The sequence below is a fragment of the Mauremys reevesii genome, linkage group 5 (genome assembly GCF_016161935.1).
Source record: "Mauremys reevesii isolate NIE-2019 linkage group 5, ASM1616193v1, whole genome shotgun sequence".
Lineage (NCBI taxonomy): Eukaryota > Metazoa > Chordata > Testudines > Geoemydidae > Mauremys > Mauremys reevesii.
Genome location: NC_052627.1, coordinates 118976029 through 119000796, shown reverse-complemented (window position 1 = coordinate 119000796; position 24768 = coordinate 118976029). Strand labels below are relative to the sequence as shown.

The following is a 24768-nucleotide window of genomic DNA, read 5'->3' as shown; positions in this document are numbered from 1 at the left end:
TTCACTCTCTTCTTTCTGTCCTTGTAAGGGATTGTTGGGAGAAGTAGCTTTTTCTCCGTTCTGAGGGGATAATAAGGAAGTGATGTGTGAGATGAGTAAACTAATGTTAATCTAAAGCAGTGGTTTTCAAACTTTTTTTTCTGGTGACCCAGTTCAAGAAAATTGTTGATGCCTGTGATCCAACAGAACTGGGGATGAGGGGTTTGGGGTGTGGAAGGGGCTCAGGGCTGGGGCAAAGGGTTGGGGTGCAGGGGTGAGGGCTGTGGGGCTGGGGAAGAGGGGCTTGGGGTGTAGGAGGGGCTCTGGGTTTGGGGGCTCTGGGCTGGGGATAAGGGGCTTGGGGTGCAGGAAGGGGCTCTGGGTTTGGGGGGGCTCAGGGCTTGGGCAGGGAATTGGGTTGTAGGAGGGGGTCAGGACTCTGGGGTGGGGGTGCATGCTCTGGGTGGGGATGGGGATGAGGGGTTTGGGGTGCAGGAAGGGACTCAGGGCTGGGGCAGGGGATTGGGGTGCAGGGTTAGGGCACAGGCTTACCTCAGGTGGCTCCTAGTCAGCGGCACAGCAGGGGTGCTAAGGCAGGCTTCCTGCCTGTCCTGGCACCGTGGACCATGCTGCACCTTGGAAGCAGCCGGTAGCAGATCCAGCTCCTAGGCGGAGGCGCACAAGCGGCTCTGTGCAGCTCATGCCCGCAGGCACATCCCAGCTCCCATTGGCCTGGTCGGCAGTGCTTAGCAGAGCCACCACGACCCAGTGCCTTACATTCCACAACCCAATACTGCATCATGACCTGCAGTTTGAAAACCACTGATCTAGAGGAGCAGTTGTATCATGTAGGCAGGGCTGATGATTGGCTAGGGAAGTACAATGCTGGATGGAGCACAATGTTTGATGATAGTAAGTTGGAAGTAGTGGATGTTTGTTGGTCAGCATAACCTCTAAAACAGGTCCCATGGATCTTATATTTTGTATATGTGTACGGGTCACCTCATTCAGAATGACACAAAGTGCTTGAAAAAATAAATACACATGAATGGAAAAATTTACCAGATTCCACTTGGTCAGAAGACCAATCTTACCAGCCAAATGTAGACATGAAATATAAGGGGAGGTTGCTGTGATTTCTGCCAGGATACAGCCCCAGACTCTTTTGGGGGATCCTTTCCTATCAGCTTCTGGTTTGTGGGGGTCTGATAAATATGAAACTATTGGAAGAGGGAGAGAATTTTATGTCTTTCTTGCTCCTTCCCCTTCCCTCTTAAAGCCTCCAAGCAACTTCTAAGGGGATGTCTCTACTCAACCATTCCGCACAGCCTGCTGAGAGGAGGCTTGTGTGATGGGGTAGAGTAATGAAGAAGGAAAGTTCCTTTGACTTGCGAGCAACTAGAAGGCGTATGGAGCTTCCAATTTATCAGATGGCTACAAACCAAAGGCTAATATAAAAGCCTCCAAGAAGGGTGCAGCAACAGGATCCTGGTAGAAATCTTGGTTGCTTCTACTTCGAAGCAGCATGATGTAATTGAAGGCCGCAAAGAGTTATGGGGGTCAGGGCAAGAAATAGCTTCTCTTTGAGTCCTAGATAGTTTAGATATTTGACTTTTTTTTTCTAAGCCCTGTACAGTGTATTCTGCTTCTGCATAAAATGTCTAACGATTTAAAGACTACTGAGTTACTGTACATGCTCTAATATAATATAATCTGATTCTTTGCACCAACTCAATTAAATAATAGAAAGAATAAAGGAAGAAGTCCCCTTATATTGATATGTTATGATTAAAAATGTAAACACAGAATTGTCAGAAAATTAAAAATTGTGATTCCCTCAGCTTTATTTAGACCAGGGTTTCTCAAACTGGGGTCGCCGCTTGTGTAGGGAAAGCCCCTGGGGGGCCAGGCCGGTTTATTTACCTGCCCTGTCTGCAGGTCCGTCCGATCACGGCTCCCACTGGCCATGGATCGCTGCTCCGGGCCAATGGGGACTGCTGGAAGCAGCACGGGTCGAGGGGCATACTGGCCACCGCTTCCAGCAGCTCCCATTGGCCCGGAGCAGCGATCTGTGGCTAGTGGGAGTCACGATCGGCCGGACCCGCAGATGGGGCAGGTAAACAAACCGGCCTGGCCTGCCAGGGGCTTTCCCTACACCAGTGGTCACCCCAGTTTAAGAAACCCTGATTTAGACCCCTTGTGCATAAATGATACTGTATATTACTATATACCGTTGGGTTTGTGCCTGTTCATCGAGTTTATGGCTGATGGAGGGGAATTGCAACTCTGTATCTGTGTTCTCCTTATATCTCCTGTCACTGAACTTTTTTTTTTCTTTTCCAAAAATAAAAAACAAAATGATGAAGACCAACCCTTTGATCACATATTCCGATAAAGGCATGTAGTGTGTTTCCGATACAGTTGTGTGCTTTCAGAATTCTGCTGGGTGGGGCTGACTTGGCTTTCTCATCTAATGTTATCTGATTGTTTGGCTTTTGGAGTTAGTCCTGCAAGTATTTGTGTGGAAGCAAACATGAACCTATAGTATTGCACTTCCTGAGTGCTCTTCAACCATAGAGTTCAAAGTATTTTGCAAAGGCGGATAGGATCTTTATCTGCAATATAGAGGTGGTTAAACTAAGGCACAAAAAGATGTCATGACTTGCCCAGTCTTCTAGTGCTCTAACCACTGGATCTTATTGCATAGATCTTATGGATTTATTTAGGAGCATCTTACCATTACTTTGCTAATAAAGACTTTGATCATATAGTAGAGACCAATTTCTCTTCTTCTGCCCCTCACCAGAAAGACCAGGAGTAGTGTAATCACTGAAATAAATGCACATTAATGTGGATAGTAATGTGACCACATTCTGGCTGACTATGTAGAGGAAAATCATCTGCTACTTTGAAAAATATGCTCCCAGAAGCAGTGGCATGTCCCCCCTCTGGCTCCTATGTGTAGGGGGGCAGTCAAGGGGATCTGCATGCTGCCCCCACCCCAAGCGCCGCCCATGCAGCTCCCATTGGCCGGGAACCATGGCCAATGGGAGCTGCAGGGGTGGCGCCCGCGGACAGGGCAGCGCGCAAAGCTGCCTGGCCACGCCTCTGTGTAGGAGCTAGAGGGGGGACATGCCACTGCTTCTGGGAGCTGCTTGAGTTAAGCACCGCCTGGAGCCTGCACCCCATGCCCCCTGTCCAAGCCCTGATCCCCTCAAATGCCCTCGGTCCCAGCTCGAAGCAACTTCCTGCACCCACAACCCTTCATCCGCAGCCCCACCCTCCCGCACCCCAACCCCTGCCCCAGCCTGGAGCCCCCTCCCGCACCCTGAACTCCTCATTTCTGGCCCCACCCAGAGCCTGCACCCCCAGATGGAGCTCTCACCCCTTCCCGCACCCCAGCCCCCAATTTTGTGAGCATTCATGGCCCACCATACAATTTCCATACCCAGATGTGGCCCTTGGGCCAAAAAGTTGGCCCACTCCTGATCTAATGGAATCTCACTGAACTTTCCTAGAAGAAAAACGCTGCCTCTTTACACGGAAAATAAATGGTTTAAACAAATAAAAGGAAGTTCTTCTTCACACAGCGCACAGTCAACTTGTGGAACTCCTTACCTGAGGAGGTTGTGAAGGCTAGGACTATAACAGCGTTTAAAAGAGAACTGGATAAATTAATGGAGGTGAAGTCCATTAATGGCTATTAGCCACGATGGGTAAGGAATGGTGTCCCTCGACTCTGTTTGTCAGAGGATGGAGATGGATGGCAGGAGAGAGATCACTTGATCATTACCTGTTAGGTTCACTCCCTCTGGGGCACCTGGCATTGGCCACTGTCAGTAGACAGGATACTGGGCTAGATGGACCTTTGGTCTGAGCCAGTACGGCCGTTCTTATGTAAACATGAGAAATTTCATCCCATGGTGTAATGTTTTTTGGGAAACTCTTTGTAAGTGCTTGAAAACATGTTCTTATTAAAGTGCCTCTTCAGTCATAACCATAGTGTCAGTCTCACAACTGTTTTCCCTCCCCTCTTTCTCCCCCCTTCATATGAAGATGTATCACTTGCCATTGGAGACCTATCTAGCCCATAGATATATCTGAAGGAGGCTAAACTAGTGGCTCATCAGAACATAAGAACGGACATACTGGGTCAAAGCAATGGTCCATATAGCCCAGTATCCTGTCTTATGAGAGTGGCCAATGCCAGATGCTTCTGAGGCAATGAAAAGAACAGGGCAACTATTGAGTGAAAAATTCCCGTCATCCAGTCTCACCTTGTAGCAGTTGGAGGTTTAGGGACACACAGAGTGTGGGGTTGCGTCCCTGACCATCTTGGTTAATAGCCATTGATGGACCTATCCTCCGTGAATTCCTCTTAACACTTCCTTATTCATTTTCTCCACTTCCTATTTCTGATGTATTTAAAAAGTTTTGCTGTTAGCTTTTGTGTCCTTAGCTAATTGGTCTTCATATTCTTTCTTGGTCTGCCTTTTTATACTTTTTACACTTGACTTGCTAGAGTTTATGATCGTCTCTATTTTCCTCACTAGGATTTGACTTCCAATTTTTAAAGGATGCCTTTTTGCTTCTAACCATCTCTTTACTCTGTTTTACCATTATGGCTTTTTTTTTTTGTCCTCTGACTCTGTCTGTGTGGGTGTGTGTGGTTTTTCTGGTTTTTGTTTCATTAGGGCAGGGGTAGGGAACCTATGGCTCGTGTGCCACCGAAGGCGGCACACGAGCTGATTTTCAGTGGCACTCACACTGCCCGGGTCCTGGCCACCGGTCAGGGGGCTCTGCATTTTAATTTAATTTTAAATGAAGCTTCTTAAACATTTTAAAAACCTTATTTACTTTATATACAACAACAGTTTAGTTATATATTATAGACTTATAGAAAGAGACCTTCTAAAAACATTAAAATGTATTACTGGCACGCAAAACCTTAAATTAGAGTGAATAAATAAAGACTCAGCACACCACTTCTGAAAGGTTGCCGACCCCTGCATTAGGGCATACGTAAGAACGGCCATACTGGGTCAGACCAAAAGGTCTATCTAGTCTGGTATCCTGTCTTTTGACACTGGCCAATGCCAGGTGCTCCAGACGGAATGAACAGAACAGGTAATCATCAAGTGATCCATTCCCTGTTGCTCATTCCCTGCTTCTGGCAAACAGGCTATGGATACTATCTCTGACCATCTTGGCTAATAGCCACTGATGGACTTATCCTCCATGAATTTATCTAGTTCTTTTTTGAACCCTGTTATAGTCTTGGCCTTCGCAATATCTTCTGGCAAAGAGTTCCACAAGTTGACTGTGTGTTGTGTGGAAAAAATACTTCCTTTTGTTTGTTTTAAACCTGCTGCCAATTAATTTCATTTGGTGACCCCTAGTTCTTATGTTATGAGAAGGAGTAAATAACACTTCCTTATTTACTTTCTTCACACCAGTCATGATTTTATAGACCTCAATCATATCCCCCACCTTAGTTGTCTCTTTTCCAAGCTGAAAAGTCCAAGTCTTATTAATCTCTCCTCATACGGCAGCTGTTCCATACCCCTGATCATTTTTGTTGCCCTTTTCTGAACCTTTTCCAATTCCAATATATATATTTTTGAGATGAGGCAACCACATCTTCACGCGTTATTCAAGTTATGGGCATACCATGGATTTATATAGAGGCAACATGATATTTTCTGTCTTATCTATCCCTTTCCTAATGATTCCCAACATTCTGTTTGCTTTGTTGACTGCCGATGCACAGAGTGGATGTTTTCAGAGAACTATCCACAATGACTCCAAGATCTCTTTCTTGAGTGGTAACAGCAAATTTAGACCCCATTTCATATGTATAGTTGGGATTTTGTTTTCCAATGTGCATTTCTTTGCATTTATCAACATTTAATTTCATCTGCCATTTTGTTGCCCAGTCACTTAGCTTTGAGAGATCCTTTTGACATATCTGGCTTTAAGACTAAGCTTGATAAGTTTATGGAAGGGATGGTATGATGGGATAGCCTAATTTTGGCAATTGATCTTTGATTATCAGCAGGTAAGTATGCCCAGTGGTCTGTGATGGGATGTTAGATGGGATGGGACCAGAGTTACTGCAGAGAATTCTTTCCTGGGTGCTGGCGGGTGAGTCTTGCCCACATGCTCAGGGTTTAACTGATCGCCATATTTGGGATCGGGAAGGAATTTTCCTCCGGGGCAGATTGGCAGAGGCCCTGGAGGTTTTTCGCCTTCCTCTGCAGCATGGGGCATGAGTCACTTGCTGGAGGATTCTCTGCAGCTTGAGGTCTTCAAACCACAATTTGAAGACTTCAATAACTCAGACATAGGTTAGGGGTTTGTTATAGAAGTGGATGGGTAAGATTCTGTGGCCTGCTTTGTGCAGGAGGTCAGACTAGATGATCATAATGGTCCCTTCTGACCTTAAAGTCTATGAGTCTATGAGCTCTTCACAGTCTGCCTGGGACTTAACTATCATGAGTTGTTTTGTATCATCTACAAATTTTGCCACCTCACTGTTTACCCCTTTTTCCAGATCATTTATGAATATGTTAAATAAGACTGGTCCCAATACAGAGCCCAAGGGGACACCACTATTTGCCTCTCTCCTTTCTGAAAACTGACCATTTGTTCCTACCCTTTGTTGCCTATCTTTTAACCAGTTACCAATCCATGAAAGGACCTTCCCTCTTAACCCATGACAGCTTACTTTGCTTATGAGCCTTTGGTAAGGGACCTTTTAAAGGCTTTCTGAAAATCTATGTACACTATAGCCACTGGATGACCCTTGTCCAAATGCATGTTGACTAACCCCCTCAAAGAACTCTAGTAGATTGCTGAGGCATGATTTCCCTTTACAAAAACCATGTTGACTCTTCCCCAACAAATTATTTTCATCTATGTGTCTGACAATTTTGTTCTTTACTATAGTTCAACCAGTTTGCCCAATCCTGAAGTCAGGCTTACTGGTCTGTAATTGCTGGGATCACCTCTGGAGCCCTTTTAAAAAATTGGCATCACATTAGCTATCCTTCACTCATTTTGGTGCAGAAGCTGATTTAAATGATGGGTTACAGACTACAGTTAGTAGTTCTTCAGTTTCACATTTGAGTTCCTTCAAAACTCCCATCTGGTCCTGATGACTTATTACTGTTTAGTTTCTCATTTTTTTCCAAAACCTCCTCTAATGACACTTCTGTCTGGGACAGTTTCTCAGATTTGTCAGCTAAAAAGAATGGCTCAGGTTTGGGAATCTCCCTCATATCCTTAGTCATGAAGATCAATGCAGTTTCATTTCATTTGAGTCTCTAAAGTATTTTTAAATCATCTCTATACCGTTTGCAGGCATTTCATCCTTGTGACTGTTCCTTTTCATTTCCATTTAACTAGCTTCCTTTTTGAAGTTAAATGCTACTGTGCTGGGCTTCTTTGGCATTTTTTGCCCCTACAAAGATGTTAAATAAAATTACACTACAGGTGAACTGCTTGGTAATAGCAATCATAGTCACCTCTTGTACCAGATCCTGTGCTACACTTAGGACTAGATCAAGAATGGCCTCTCTCCTTGTGGGTTGCAGGCAAAGCTGCTCCAAGGAGCTGTCACTTATGGTGTCTAGAAACTTTATTTCTGCATTCTATCCTGAGATGACACATACCCAGTCAATATGGGGTTATTTTGAAATCCTCCATCAGAGTGGCTACAAAGGCAGAAAATGCAATAATAATCTTGAGCATTTCACAGTCTGTCAGCATACTGGTCAGGTCTTCAGTAGTATATTCCTACTGCTATACTCTTATTGTTCAAGCATGGAATTTCTATCTATAGAAATTCTATAGTACTGTTGGATTCACTGAAGATGTTTTACTTATTTGACTCTGCTTTCTTTCACATATGGTGCCACTCTGTCATTCCTGTGTATTTTGTATCCTGGTATTACCTTGCACCATTAAGTATCCTCATTCCACCAAGTTTCCTTAATGTCTATTATATCAATATTCTCATTTAATGCCAGGCATTCTAGGTCGCCCATTTTAGTATTTAGACTTTGTATATAAGTACTTCTGCATTTTGTCAGTATTCAGTTGCTTGCCTTCATGTGTTCAGGCTCTCTTACATTTGAAGCCTGTTGCTCAGTCATAAAGCAGAGAGTTCAGAACCTGTCAGTTTCATCATTTCTGTTTGGCAAAGCACAGCACTGGTCTTTCTATAAGAATTTATCTGAAACACCTCTCAGTGAGATTTCAGAGCAGGAGCTCTGGAATCAATAGATATTGTCACAGAGCATAATCATTACAGCCTCAGTTATAGCAGGTTTTGAATAGCTACAGAAATGTAACAAGATGCACCATAAGATGAGTCTAGCTGAAAAGCAAATTGCCCTCCTGCACAATTTTTAACAGAAACAACGTATTTAAGAGTGTGGTTTTAAAAAAACAAAACCAAAAAACCTTGCTGGATCCTCTAATGATGCATGCAGTCTTCTCAGTATTGGATAGCCTGATTTGTTCTTTGCATGCATATTGTAGATATGTTCCTAATTATAATAGGAACCAGATGCACATAGAAAGAACCAGGCTGGTTGCAGTGAATAAAATAAGCTGTTGACTGTAGTATATCATGAACAAGATGTTCAACTTTATATAAGAGGATGAATGTGACTGGATTGTGATCTTTAAAAATTCCTTTTTGTAAACTGAGGAACAAAGGACTTATAAATATCTCATAATATTTGGGGCAAAGTACCAGTAGGCATTCTTGATTATTTACCAGTATTGAGGCCAGGGCCGACTGCAGGGGTTTTGCCGCCCCAAGCAGCCAAAAAAAAAGAAAAAAAAAAGCCGCAATCGCAATCTGCGACAATTCAGCGGGAGGTCCTTCGCTCCAAGCGGCAGTGAGGGACCCCCCGCCGAATTGCCGCCGAATACCTGAAAGTGCCGCCCTGCTCTGGAGTTGCCACCCAAGCACCTGCTTGATAAGCTGGTGCTTGGAGCCGGCCCTGATTGAGGCCTGAACTACGGTGATCAGTGCAGTGGTCTTATTGGTGTTTCTTACTTTTTCTGTGTCTTTAGAAGCTTTATTTAGCATACATCCTAGATCAGAAGTTTTCTGCAACAAAATGTTGCAGTCACAAAGCATGTGTCCTCCCCATCTGCTATAGTGTGCCATCAAACACGCTAACTGGGTTGTTTGATACCTTATACAACATTGCCTGTTCAAAGCTGCAATTGCAGTGTCTTTGTCTTGTCAGCCCCACTTTAGAAAAGTAACAATAGAATGCCAACAACGACCTAGTTCAGCAGGACCCAAGACCAATGGGGCATTTGGGAATCTAGCACATGCCTGTTAGGGTTCCTAGGCATATTACCATACATAGTCTTGCCCGACTTGGCATTTTTTTCTTCAAAGTTGACCTCTCCTGGATTCACAGGCCCCCCACTTATCCCACCAGAGATGGGTCTCTTTGAAAGATCAGACTACACACACAGACAGACATGTTAAACTTTTTTTTACTGGAGCATTGAAGATATCCTCCTAAACTGGGATTGTTGGTTGTGAAGATATTGTAATATTGCACCTTTGTGGTGAATTTTGAGGCTGGGTAGAGCTAGAGAAAAACAGAACACTGAGGTAAATCTCATGCATCCTGTAACCATGTTGTGCACAAGTACCCTTCCTGTCCCCTCCCAAGTGTGGTTAACAATATCCTGAGATATTTTCATTGCTAAAGAGTAGGGCTTCGAAAATGTCTCATTGTCTGCTTCCGGTCTGTCATGCAGATACATGTTTGTATTGGTTCAGTATGTAAAATTAAATGCTTTTAAAAACCTCTGTGAAGCATGAAGTTTACATAACTGAAATATTTTGATATGCTTAGACTGATACATTTCATAACAATCTCTTTTAAAATGATCATATCTATTGATCACTTAGCCTCTCCACAAAATGTATACATATACACATCTTCACTGTGTTAAGAAAATAGAGCTCTTAAGGTCTGATAAGTGTAGAGAGGTTAAAGTCTCTTATATTGTTACCTTCATCTTACAATAAGTGAATTAAATATACCTTCATGAGATAATTAATAACGAAATCCTGTCTGTAGTTATGAAATGTGAAAAAATACTCTTGATATAACATCAAAGTTGATAGCCTTCAAAAGGTTCAGTTTCTACAGCGATTAATTCTGTCATGTTGATTGTCCTGTATATTATGTAGTCTGTACCATAAAACATACAGTATGTATTTGTACAGTGGTCAGCGAGGTTCTGGTCCATGATTTGGGCCCCTACGTGCTGTCATAATAGTGGTAGTACACCTCTACCCCGATATAACGCGACCCGATATAACACGAATTCGGATATAATGTGGTAAAGCAGTGCTCTGGGTGGTCAGGGCTGCACACTCTGGTGGATCAAAGCAAGTTCGATATAACACGGTTTCACCTATAACTCGGTAAGATTTTTTTGGCTTCTGAGGACAGCGTTATATCGGGGTAGAGGTGTATTAATGCTTATTCTTACATGGAAAATAGAATAGAAAAGGCTATTTATGTACAATTTGTTTTTTTAACATTGCTGTAAAACCTGAGTTTCAAGTGCTTAATTCCTTAACTGTAATGGTCATGATATCTTGACTTCAGTCTTGCGTTGTTTCTTGGTTCTGTCACTTTTTTGCTTTTTTAAAATAAAAACCATTTGGGAGGTAAAGGAAGCCAGATGCATTTGAGAACCCTTTGAAACTGAACCTTCAAGATATTGATTGAACTCTGTATGGCATCACAATATACATGTGGGATTGTATTTATTTTCTTTAAAGATTAATGATAGAAACACACTTGTTAATATGATACTGAAATTGTAATGCTAATAAAGGAAGGAAATTTACTATAGACTTCTGGCCTATCCTAAACCTACTTGAATATACCTAGATATTTTCAGATTCTCCAAAGCTGTGAATTTTCTTATAAAATATGCACATCTGGATAGATGAAAGTTTTTCTGATCTTGTGGATGGGTCACAATCCTATGTCTAATTTTAAGAGTTAATTTGAATTATGGGTTCGAAAGGATGATGTTCTGCATGGAAGTACAAAGTGCCTGGAGGCTAAACATTTTTGCACATGGTAGAAAATTGGAATACACAAGAGATATTAAAGACAATGAGGGAATTGTTAGGAGACTCACATTTGCTTGTTTAGATTCCCTTGCTTGCAGGAAAAAATAGTCCAGTCCACTTGCAAAATACCTGGCACCTCTCTGTAGAAATGAGAATGACCTAAGGCTACAATATATGCTCTCAGAGGAGAGAGAGCATATTGTAACATTGGATTGACTTGTAGACTACTCTTGTTTACATAGGGCTTTGTTTTCCTTTTAGGAGGGTGTGGCAAACGGAATGGACGCAGTAAGAAATGGAAGGAGATGCTAAGGTTACCACATCTCAGTTATTGTGAAGACCTTAGACATTCAATCGGTAGGTGTGTGTGTATAATACGCAAGTCTAATTTCTTGTGGGAGTATGCCATTATCCAGTGAAGGTATTTCTTCTTGCTTCTGACTAGATAGTTTGCTAGTTTGTAATCCTACCTCAAGTCCTCTAATTTAATTGAGAATTCCTGAGGGGAAAGCAATCATCACAGCTACTGTTGATTGTGTCCAAGAAAACTGCTCCTGAAATCTCATTAACTTGTGATTTAAAGACATCATTATGTTCTGGTTTGGGTCTCAAAAACTAAGCATCCTCATCAGACTGTTTAAAATTGCAGATGCTAACAAGTTACTAGCAACAATGTTAGAGTGGCCTGTTCAAGGAAATCTGGGTATACTGCTGTGACTGTGATAACATGCCTTTGTGAAGCAATGATCTATAATTGCCTCAAATTGGATAGTTCTTTTGTTTGTTTTTAAAGCCGTTTTAAATTAGCTCGGAAGAACTGAAATCAAAATGTAAACCCCTTTCAGTGGGAAACCTTTTGAACCAGAAAGCTTCTGTGTAAGCACCAAGCTACCATGAAAGTGCATTAATTCTTACTTTGGACAGAGATGTTGCAAATAAAACTACCAAGATAAAACTTCTTAATCAGCTTTGGCATCTGTAAGACAAACAGGAACTATCAGCTTTATTTCCCAACCCCCAAAATTTGACTATACTGTTTAATACTGTAATCCACATTTTTTTTTCTTGTTCCGCTTTTGGTCTCTCTCTCTCCCTCTCTTTCTCTCTCTTGTCCTCCCTGCCCCCCTTTTCTCTCTTTTGGCCTTTATTCCCTTGCCCACCAGAAAAACATCCCAAACCCACCTTGGCAGGCTCCCAAATTCAAGATCCAGTTGTCCTTGGACACACCTATTTTAAAAAAACACACCCTTTTCCTTAATGTGCATCATTAATGTGCATACTGTCTGAAGGAAGGGTAAAGATGTTGATTTCATATTTGTTCCAGGATGTTGGCCAACTGCTTGGTTTAGGAAGAAGCTTTCCGATGAACTTGTTATTGCATAATAGTTCTTTATGAGGATTTTTACACTTTCCTCCAAGCATTACTTAGCGTGTAAGACTATTTTGACAGAGATAGTCTTTCTGTTCACTGATTGTACAGCACCTTGCACAACGGGGCCCTGGTCCATGGCTAGGGTTTCTAGCTGCTACAACAATACAAATAATTAATATTTTACTAACCCTGTCTGATGTTGAATATATGGACCACAGGTATTTTGGTCAAATGATTATAGCGGAATTCAAATAGGGAAGCTGATTTTATGGTAATGAGACTCTTCATGTTAGTAAGGTCTACAGAATCAGCTTGCTTTTGTTTGCATTGGGGCCGGCACTCCACTATGTAATATGCAGGACCTTAGCAAGTGTTTTTCCTTAATATATTAGCAATTAGCAGCTAATTTGGTGTGGACAAATTGGAGAGAGTCCAGCGGAGGGCAACAAAAATGATTAGGGGGCTGGAGCACATGACTTATGAGGAGAGGCTGAGGGAACTGGGGTTATTTAGTCTGCAGAAGAGAAGAGTGAGGGGGGATTTGATAGCTGCTTTCAGCTACCTGAAAGGGGGTTCCAAAGAGGATGGATCTAGACTGTTCTCAGTGGTAGCAGATGACAGAACAAGGAGTAATGGTCTCAAGTTGCAGAGGGGGAGGTTTAGGTTGGGCATTAGGAAAAACTTTTTCACTAGTAGGGTGGTGAAGAACTGGAATGGGTTACCTAGGGAGGTAGTGGAATCTCCTTCCTTAGAGGTTTTTAAGGTCAGGCTTGACAAAGTCCTGGCTGGGATGATTTAGTTGGGTTTGGTCCTGCTTTGAGCAGGGGGTTGGACTAGATGACCTCCTGAGGTCCCTTCCAACCCTGAGATTCTATGATTCTATGTATTTAATATAAAAGTTTTGTGTATGTGTGGGGTGGGATGTTGGAGGCAGCAGTGGTGGTAAGCAAGTCTCTGTCACTTTCCTTTGTGACCTTTACAGCTGGTTTAGCCCTGCTCCTTTGACATGTTAATGATTGCATGAAATCTTGGTGGTCCTATCTGAATGGGAATCTGCAATATAAATGCTCTGAATCAGTGTTTCTCAAACTTTTGTACTGGTGACCCCTTTTACATAGCAAGGCTCTGAGTGCTACCTCCCCCCTTATATAAATATATTACAAAGTGTTTTTAATTTATAACACCATTATAAATGCTGGAGACAAAGCGCGGTTTGGGGTGGAGGCTGACATCTCGTAACCCCCCAGTAATAACCTCATTGACCCCCTGAGGGGTCCCAACCCCCAGTTTGAGAACTCTTGCTCTAAATGTTGATTTTTCTGTTGCAGTCTTAAATTGGTATAGTAAGGGGTGTGAGGAACGGCACTCTGGCTTGTAATGATTTCATCTGTTTAATCTCTTCTTTTTCCCAGAAAAAAACTATAACCAGCTCTGTGACAAGCAGCCAATAGGGAGACTTCTCTTCAGACAGTTCTGTGACACTAGGCCAGATTTGAAGACATGCATTGAATTCCTGGATGCAGTGGTAAGTAGTAGACTCCTCCTAGAAGTTCTCCAGCCTTGTTCTTCTGAGGAATTAGGAACTGGCGCAAATAGCCTATTTTAAAGTTTTATAAAATGTGCCTGCCACATTCTTTAGCTCCAAATGCATACTAATACCACAACTATTAAAATGTAGCAAAACTGATTCAGTGTCAACTAAAGAGAGCTCAGCAAAAGAAATTCAATGCCCTTAAGGGCTACAACTTCTGACAAAATCTGGAGTAAATTTGTACGTCTTGTAGTGTGCCTTAGAGGTCAATAAATTTGGGCTCCATAGGGGGAAACCTTAGTTCACTGAAAATGCTCTTCCTGCTTATGTATAGATCTAGGTTTCAGTATCTCACTTGATATCAGTTTAGTTAGGTGCTCTCTAAGAGCTGGTTTACACTGAAAACTTACATTGACATATGCTTCTCTAAGGAGTGTGAAAAGTCCACACCTCTGAGAGACATATTTTTGCTGACCTAATCCCCAGCATAGACAGTGCTAGGTCAATGGAAGAATTCTTCCGGTGACCTAGCTACTGCCTCTCAGGAAGATGGATTAACTGTGATAGGAGAATGCTGTCGTGTCTACAGTGTAGCACTACAATTGCACAGCTGTATGTGTAGACATAGCCTAAGGCAGTGGTTCTTAACCTGCGGTGCACGCACTCCTGGGTGTAAGATGCCCTTTCTGGGGGTGGGAGACATGCCAGTTTTTTTTAGAAGGTAAATCATCAAAAACACAAATTAAGCACAGGCACATAAGTACAACTATTTTGTTTCATCAAACCTATGTATTTATTAACATTATACATTTAATGATTACTGTAATATTCAAACAAAAAATATATCTAGGTTTAAGGGGTGCGAGAACATATTTTGAGAACCAAAGGGGTGCAGGCTGCAGTAAAGGTTAAGAACCACTGGCCTAAGGGTATGTCTACACTACAAATTTTTGCCAACCCGTTACCTTGACATAAAGCTTTCACAGTTAGTATGTTGCTTGTGCGCATGTGTACTTGGCTTCTTGCATTGGTACTGCATGTACTCCCCAGGAATGATTTGTGTTGATGCACAGTGCAATGCACCATGGTTAGGTAGCCCAGTGTTCAGCTCACCATGGCAGGGGTAGGAATGTAGCCCCTGATCCCATATGGATCTGCAGTATTCATCCTCCGGGCCCTCTGGTCATGATCTGATGCATCACTGACTTGCAGAATCTCACCGACTATGTCTTCCCAAGTCCTCTTCTTTCTTCTCCTTATCTGGTTCAGGCATTCCACAGGTGTGGAGGGGAAACACCTCAAGGCTGCAATGGCAGCAGCTATGGATAAAACACGCAGAGGTATCATTGTCAGTATAGTTGCTACAGAAAACAAAAGTTAAGTTTCAGAACTCCCTTCCCTTGTTCCCCTAAAGGTTTAAACAAGACATGCTTATTGACACTTCTACTTTGGAGTGCTTGTGCATGATGCCACTAATAGCGCCAGCCATGGTGAGCATGGCCTGCCACAGGTGAGGGAAGTGAGGTGGGAATTGCTCAGTTGCATGAAACTGAGTACAGGGCAATGGCACTGAAAACTGGCACCATTTTACACAGGCAGTGGTAATTTTAGCTGATATCTCACTCCTGAGGGTAACAAAGGCACAGAGAACACAGCTGCTGCTGACATCCTGGAGCCACCTGGGGCCTGTATGCTATTACCTACTTATTGTAATGGTGCAAGCCAAAGTTCTCCAACCGGTGTGGAAAAGTGTCCTGCTGAGGAGAAAGAAAGAAGGGTGCCATCCCTAGAAACCTTTGGGAGAGGATTGCAGTGTACCACCATGAAAGTTTCATCAAGATATCTCAGGAGGCTTCAATGGCCATCCCTGTGTACATAATGAAACTGCTCCTTATGCCCCCTCTGCTTAACTCTACAAGGGAGTGAAAAGTAGATCGCTACTCTGCCTCTTCTAGTATGAGTAAATTAACAAAAAATCAGTAGCTGTTTCCTGATAAATTGGGGGGCACTATCACTAACGGGAAATAAATTTACATGTTTTCCTGAGGTTTCTTCCCTTGCATTGGGCTCACCTATGTTCAACTGCTGGGACTGACTGGACTGTGGTGGAGTCTCAAACAGACCTTGGCTCGGGGCATAGCTGGGTCCTCACCCCCCTTGGTCACATGTCCCACATCCTCCTCCTTTATCTCCTCCTTGCTGTTCGTGCCAGGGGCTTGTGACTCAGACTCCTCGGAGGTATCCAGAGGGGTGTGTGGGGCAGTGCGGGAGGTTTCTAAGTATGGCATGCAGTTCTTTGTAAATGTGGCAGGTCTGCAGCTTGGCACCAGATCAATTGTTGGCCTCCTGATATGCCTGCTATAGTTCCTTTGCATTCACATGGCACTGCTGCTGATTGCTGTCTTACCCCTTCTCCTACATCCCATGTGCAATCTGCTCATAGTTGTACATGTTTCTATATCTGATCCATAGCTATGCCTGCGACAGCCTTTTCTCCCCACAGGCCGAGAGCCAATATCTCCAGTCTACTCCAGGCTGGAGCGCATCTGGAGCATGTAGCGGGCATAGTCAGACAGGCAGTTGCACATAACAATGGAGAGCTGCCAGTTGTGTTAATCAAGATGGACAATCAGGAAAGGGCATTTCAAAAATGTGCAGGCTTTTAAAGAGGGTGAGTTGGACTTTCAGTCTCCGTGTCCCCTGCACAGTGGAGTTCACAACTGTGACTAGAGTGGTCAGTGTCGAGCGTTGTAGGAAAGCTGCTGGAGGACTGCTAGGGTTGACATAGGTAATGCAGTGTCTGCATTTGGGCTGTGTTGACCTCAATAGGTTGACCATGACTCAGTGCTGCATGGGGAGGTGGTGTTACTATGTCTATGTAATAGAGAACTTACATCAATGGGAGACAAATTTTAAGTGTAGACACATCGATTCAAGGCAGTTTATTTTGACCTAACTTTGTAGTATAGATATACCTAAGATAACAGGAACAAAACCAATTCCTAGAAACTAACACTAAGGCAATGTTGTCTTTGCCACGCATGTCATCCTTCATGGGAGACCCATGCTGCTAATTAAGCACCAGCCATTTTCAGCACTAGCTGTATCTTCTGAGTGGCCTCAAAGTATATTTGTATAGCTTTGTATATATTGTTCCTATTAAATTAGCCTGGATCTCACAAAGGCATAAATTGCTGTTGTGAGCCTCAGATCTGAGGAGAGAGTTTGCATTTTTTTCCCCCCAATTGAAAAGTTTTGGAGAGGAAGCTTCCTTGAGAATTGCTGTTGCCAGATAAAACCAGAAGCATCCCAGGATCTAATATAACCCCAAGTTGTCAATCTTACAGTCTAAGGGCAGGCATACCCTCTTAGTTAAAGGGGTCAGTTATAATATCTGCCATCTCTTCCAGATAGGTCCTCAACCAACCAGGATCCCCTCTTTCTTTTCTGGATTGAGCTTCAGCCAGCTAACTCAAGTTCTTAAAACAGACAAAAGTAATGGTGTGAAGTGAACAAGCCAGTTTTCTTGTAGTCAAATAATGACCTAATTTTCTATAAACTTTCTCCTTTGGCCTATCATAATTACACAGAGTCCTGAGAACACAAGCTGTTTCAAAGTTTTTCAGCATATGCAGTTCAGCATAGGATTTAAATTTTTCCACATATTCAGGCAGGAACTATATTTGAGACACAGAAATACAGTATAGAGTCAGGGAAGGAGGATCCGTAAAAAAAACAATTCTACGAGCCTAGTGCATCTCTCAATTTAGTGTATTTTCTGTTGTTATCCTAGGGACAACTTGATTTCTACAACATAAAGATGTTGAGAGTCTGAAATGGCAAGTTCAAGGTAGAGTTAAGCCATGCTACATAGTTATGTATTGTTAGTTTTAAGATGGATAATAGTCTGAAAAATCTTCAGGCAGTTGCAAGGGTGCTGGGACAGTTTTTATAGTGGAGATGTTGAGAGCCATTGAACCAAACTGTAAACCCTGCATATAATGGAAACCACTTCAAGCCAGGGGGCGCTACAGCACCCCCCCGCATCCGTAGTTCCAGCACCTATGGCAGTTGAATGGCTTTAGAAAAGGAAGAGTTGAGAAAATGATTGAATAGGTTTTAGTGACCTCAAAAACAGTCCTCATCTTACCATAAATCCATTCCAATATCTGGAGTGGGGGTTACTAAAGTGTGAAGAAATTGCACTTTGAGGTAGTGACTCAAACTTCCTTCTCAATTTTTTTGTTACATAGAATATTTGAAATTAGATTACATTGAAGCAAGTGTTCTTTAACTTCCTCTAAATTAGATGAAATGCTTGTCCCCTGATTAGTGGAAATAAAACCATAAGGCTAAAAGTTTATATTAGATGACTAACTTCTTTGACATAGTATAAAAATGTTAAGACACCCAATGGGCTGCTGCAGTTGATCAATCATTGCTGCAGAATTTGTATTTCCACTATAGGTATTACTTTAATTTCATGATAGCAAAAGTACTGACTTAATTGTTTAATGGTTGAATTTTTTTGAAGTGATCAAGATCAAAATGTTCAAGCAGAAAAACTATGTCTTGAGGATAATTTACTAGGTTGATCATGGGACTGGATTCTAGGAAGTCTGGATTTCCAGTCCTAGCTGTGCCGCTGACTGTGACTTTAGATAAGTCATTTAGAACCAAAATTTCAAAAATAGCTTCTAATTTTGGTTGTCTTTATATTTGGGTGCTCAACTTGAGACACTGAAGAGCCTGATATTTATTCATTCCAGAGAAGTGTAGTGCCTGTACACATTGACTTCATTTGATGTTATAGGTATTAGTACTTCTGAAAATGAACCCCCTAGATATTTCAAGTTAAGTACACACAATTCAAACTCCCTTTGAAAATGTGACCCTTAGAGATACCATTGAACATGAAATAACACTTGTTTGAAAATGTACCTGCTGTAGTTATTAACATCTAAGCTTTCAGTAACTATATTGTTAGCAATTTTTTCTTTCCATGTTTTACCTTGTGCTTTTAACGGCATTTTATATGTAGTCTTGATGTTTCCCTCACTCATTCACTGTTTCTTTTTTGCTGAATAGACCCTCATAAATGTCAACAGGAGAGGAGAAAATTATTTCAAAGACATTTATTTAGATATTAATTTGTTTTTAAATTCAAGGTCTACTATTTAGTGGGTGCTGTATCAGAAATCTGAATTCTCTATTGTTGTAGCCATATCAGTCCCAAGATATTAAAGAGACGAGGTGGGTCAGGTAGTCTCTTTTACTGGACCAACTTTTGTTGGTGAGAGAGACAAGAAGTTGGTCCAATAAAAGATACTACCTCACTCACCTTGTTTCTCTATCATGAGTCAGTTTAACAAGATTCCTGTTGTGTCCCTTTTACTTTTATCTTGAGCAGTCTGTGTGTGTATTCGGTAGGGATAATACCTTCTTGTCTCACAGGGGAGTGATAACAGTTACGTTTGTACTGTACAGTTATCTTTGAACTGATGAAGCTCTGTATTCATAATTTGGAGGAGGAGGGGTTTAAATGTCAAAAAGGACCATTAGCTCCTCTAGTCTGACCTTCTGTGTATCACATGCCATTACATTTCTCCAAGTTACTCCAGTAACTTGTTTGACTAAAGCATACCTTCCAGAAAGATATCCAGTCTAGATTTGCAGACATCAAAAGAAGGGGAATCTACAAGTTTCCTTGGTAGTTGGTTCCAATGAGAAATCATACTCATTTTTTATAAAATTGTGCCTAGTATCTGGCATCAACTTTCAGCTACTGGTTTTTGTTAGGCTTTTCTCTGCTAGATTAAAGACTCCTTTATTACCTGATAATTTCTCCCCAGGAAGGTATTGTAATGAAGTCACTTCTCCTCTTCTTTTTGATAAACTGAACAGATTGGGAGCTTAAATTTCTCAATGTGTAAGACATTTTCTCTAGCCCCTGAATCAATTTTGTGGCTCTTTTCTGCACTCTCTCTAATTTTTCCCCATCCTTTTAAAAATGGGGACACCAGACCTGCATGCATTATTCCAGTATCTGTGTCCTCAGTGCTGTATACAGAGGTAAAGTCACCTCTCTATACCTACTCATTATTCTCCTGTTTATACATCCAAGGATTGCCTTAGCTCTTTTTGCCACAGCATCGCTCTGGGAGCTCATGTTCAGTTGCTTGTCCATTGTGACCCGTAACACTGCTCTACAGCCAAAATGCTTCTGAAATAAATGTAGTCAAACTTTACTAATTCTGGGTCACTGAGAATGAAAATGATGCTTAAAATTGTTGATTGGCTCTAGTTTTCAAGATATGCTATTGGGTCAGTATATACGACCCTTGACTTGGGAATGGCGGAGGATAAGTGAGTTATAAAGGGAAGGGATCTCAGTTTAAACCAGAAATTACTAATACATCTTTGACTGGATCTATGAATAAATCTATGACTGGGTTTGGACAGTACTTGCTTTTTAGGCAAAACAATGAATGATGCAATCTGAAGCTGGTATTGCATCATACATGATATGAATTGCATCGTGTTATTCCTTGAAGTCATGGATGATGCAATCATAACGAAGCTTACATCACTCTGCTGAACAAATTGCCCTATATCAGCTCTGGAAATCATACAGTGTTGTGCTCTTTTATTTGTCAGTGTTTGATTTTGCAAAGGGACACATTTCTGTTTAGCCAAAGTGAGCAGAGATGCCTCGTACTTGTGTGAACAGTGCAGATAACTTCTGCTATGTTTGTGGTAAAGTGACTTTTGCATCACAAAAGCGCAGTTGGTCATGCAGTCCATATGAAGGAAACCTATGACAACATGAAACAACTTTTGAGGTGCATAAACTATGACCAACATCAGTAGCAGCTTTGTGGCGATTTGAAGATTGTTGCTCTCTTGCTTGGTCTGCAGACTGGATACACAAAGTACTGCTGTTTTCTCTGTGAATGGGATAGTCGTGCAAGAGATTCCCACTACATCAAGAAAGATTGGCCACTCCGACAGTCATTGGAGCCTGGAAGGAAAAGTGTTCAGCATCCGCCACTTGTTGAATCAAGGAAGATTTTGTTACCACCCTTACACATCAAGCTGGGTCTGATGAAGAACTTTGTCAAGGCCATTGACAAAACACAAGCAGCTTTCAAGTACTTCCGTGGAAAATTTCCAAGGTTAAGTGAAGCTAAGATAAAGGAAGGTGTCTTTGTTGGTCCTCAGATTTGTGAATTTTTTCGAGATGATGCATTTGACCATGCACTGCGTGGCAAGGAAAAGATGGCATGGAAAGCCTTCCAGTTAATGGCAATAAATTTTCTCGGCAACAAGAATGCAGACAACTACAGGTTGTTGGTGGAAAACCTCCTCAAGGCATACAAAAGCCTTGGTTGCAACATGTCACTAAAGATACATTTTTTGCACTCTCATCTAGATTTTTTTTCCACCGAACTGCAGAGCAGTGAGCGACGAGCACGGCGAGCGATTTCACCAGGACATTGCAACAATGGAGAAACACTATCAGGGCAAATGGAGCCCATCAATGCTTGCAGACTATTGCTGGACAGTGACAAGAGATGCTCCATTTAATGAATACAAGAGACAAGCCAAGAAGCATCGAGTAGACACTGAATAGGACTAAACTATGTACATAATAGTTTTTTGCCTTTTGTTTCATAATAAATTTTAGTTAACCCTTTTGCTGATTTTTAAAGTGTTACATAAACAGGACAGGTGAAATATTATCATGTAAAGCAACCATAAACACATGAAAAGACCTAGGTTTACAATTTATGATTAAAACTCTACTATCTACACAATATACATAGACATCAAATGTAAAAACTTAAATATCTTAGAAACAGTAGCCAATCAGTTGTTTTAATTGTCATATTTGAATTCAGCACATCAAAATACATAATAGCACATTTTATCTCTGAAGCAGACGACTTCTCAAAAATTGTAGACCAGTGTAATCAGAGTTATTGTTTTCCAGAATAGAATGAACCATTCTGTAGTTTTGTCCTACATTTTTTTTGTTCCTATGTGTGTGATCTTGCATTTGTCTGTTTTACAATACACTTTGTTTGAATGGACCTAGTTTACCATGCAATCCTGATTACTCTGTATGATTGCCTTGTCCTAGCTAATACCACTCCACCAATCTTTGTGTCAACCACACATTTTATTGGCAGTGATTCTTATGTTTGCTTCTTGGTTGCTGATAAAAAATGTTGGGCCTAGGACCAATCTTGCAGAATCTCACTAGAAACACCTCCATTCAATTAGGTTGATGACTACCTTTTTAGATCCATCACTTAGCCAGTTTTTATTCCATTTAACATGTGCTTGGTTGATATTGTATAGTGCTAATTTTCAGTCAGAATGTTTTTGTGTAGTACTAAGTCAAATGCCATACATAGTCTATTATCTGTATGCAGTTACCTTTTATCAACCAAATTTGTAATCTCAAAAAGTGAAATCAGGTTGAAAACCTATTATCCATAAAACAGTGTTGACTGGTGTTGATTATAGTCCCATCCTTTAAGTCTTTCTTAATTGAATCTCATATCAGCTTTTCCATTATTTTGCCTAGAAGTGATGTCAGACTAACCAGCCTAAGATTAGGCACATCATCCTGCTGTGTTAATGCTTCCTATTATGTGAAATATAATTTCAGTGTAATTATGCATACTTCTAAGGCATAGCTTCTGGGCAGGGCCGGCTCCAGGGGTTTTGCTGCCCCAAGCAGCCAAAAAAAAAAAAAAAAAAGCCGCGATCGCGATCTGCGGCAATTCAGCGGGAGGTCCTTCGCTCCGAGCAGGAGTGAGGGACCCTCCGCCGAATAGCTGAAAGTGCCGCCCCACTCCGGAGTGGCTGCCCCAAGCACCTGCTTTATAAGCTGGTGCCTGGAGCCGGCCCTGTTTCTGGGATTTTACAAATCAAATCTCCAGTTTCAATATGTCTTAGGAGAGGTACAGTTTTGGCATACTTAACTTTTTTTTTTAAGATGGTGTGGATAATTATCTGTTTCGGTATGCATCCTAAAAAATCCCTAAATTCTTGAACGCCATAGATGAGAACAGTTTATAATCCATAGGTGAGATGCCTCCCAATATTTGTGATAGAAATCACATTGCATCACAGTTACTATTGCAATATGAGATAACAACGGATCTAATTTAATTTTCATTCCTTTTCCCTAGGCCAAGTATGAAGTGTCTTCAGATGAAAAGCGTAAAGATTGTGGTCTGAAAGTTTTAGACACATACTTCGCTAACGGGGTAAGTATATCCTGTTGCAAAATACTTTGTCAAACTGCATTGTAAGAGCTGACCAAATTAGAGCTCAAAACAGCAACAATTTCAGATGGTGTTTTAGTTTTCAAAATACTAAGTAAATTGCTCTCAAAATGAGAAACTCTAATAAAATTTTGCAAGTCATTCTGGAATGTGGACGAGCCCTTCCTTTCAAGATTATTGTGAAACTTCATTAACTCAAGCACAAAGCTTGACTGCTCTCTACCATTATTTTTTCATTAGCACTATGACATTTAACTTTTATCTATGGTAATTTTTTTTTTAAATTACTAGTGCTGGGCAAGCAGAATGTTGTGAGATGGGTTAAAACCTATTGACATCTAACTGTCAAAAAGTAGCTAAATTGCTGTTTTAGCATATTACTTTAAAGTTGTGTGGTTTAGAGACATGAGAATCATCGGAATGCAAGGAACTCTTGAGTTCCAGATCTGGCTTTGCAGCTGACATGTGTGGACTTGAGAAATTAGGTTTAAATTTTCAAAAGTGTTTCAGGCTCCCCAGCTTGAGAAAAACAGGAGTTGATTTTTCAGAAGATGCTGAGCACCCACAGCTCTTACTGAGTTTATTAATATCTGATTACTGCCCTGGTAAATTAGGTCTGCCTAGAGATGTCCCTGGTAGAATTCAAGGAGTCTTTGTTCTTCTCCCTATTCTGTCTGTCAGAAGTTCTGCCAGGGATATAACTTCCATCCTCTTTTTTCTCCTTCTCCCCTCCAATTGTTCTGGTTATGTTGAGGAAGCTTTATCTTGAGGAAGATATGGATTTTGTGGGTGTCCTAAAAATGCTCAGGCTCTGGATTAGTCTCATCTTCTCTGGAAGCTTATTTAACAGCTGGCATGGTCTTTAAAAACCAGTGAAAACTGGTCAGGACTCTTAAGCCACCTAACCATCATATCCCGAACTGGTTTTAAAATGTGTTTAGCTGAAGTTATTTGTTTTTTAAACCAGTTAGAAAACTTCCTCTGATGAAGAGAGCAGAATTTGTTGTGAATCTGAAGGTGAAAGGCAATTTGGTTGACAATGATCATGAAATGATAGATTTAATGAACTCTAAGGAGAGGAAGGAGTGAGAACAGCAGAATAAGCACAATGGACTTCAGAAAACATACTTTAACAAACTCAGAGCACTGATAGGTAAGGTCCCATGGGAAGAAAATCTAAGGGATAAAGTAGATCAGGAAAGCTGGCAGTTTCTCAAAGAGAGAATATTAAAGGAAGAACTGCAATCTATCCCGATGCAAAGAAAAGATAGGAAGAATAGTTAGAAGCCAATATGGCTGCATCAGGAGCTCTTTAATGACCTGAAAGTAAAAAATGATCCTACAAAAGTAGAAATATGGGCAAACTGATAAGTAATATAGAAAAAATAGCATAAGCGTGAAGAGACAAAATTCAGAAAAACTAAGGCACAAAATGAGTTGCTCCTGGCAAGGG

At 41.4% G+C, this 24768-nt stretch overlaps 1 protein-coding gene across 4 annotated transcripts in view; it reads left to right on the top strand.

Moving 5' to 3' along the window:
• Nucleotides 1-24768, top strand: part of GRK4 (G protein-coupled receptor kinase 4) — a 79145-nt gene that overhangs the window by 12264 nt on the left and 42113 nt on the right. For all 4 annotated transcript variants that reach the window (XM_039539906.1, XM_039539905.1, XM_039539903.1 and 1 more), the window contains exons 2-4: nt 11375-11470; nt 13898-14010; nt 23220-23297. In XM_039539906.1, coding sequence (XP_039395840.1) covers nt 11419-11470; nt 13898-14010; nt 23220-23297 — 243 coding nt within the window. In that variant the 5' untranslated portion in view covers nt 11375-11418. The remainder of the gene's footprint in view (nt 1-11374; nt 11471-13897; nt 14011-23219; nt 23298-24768) is intronic.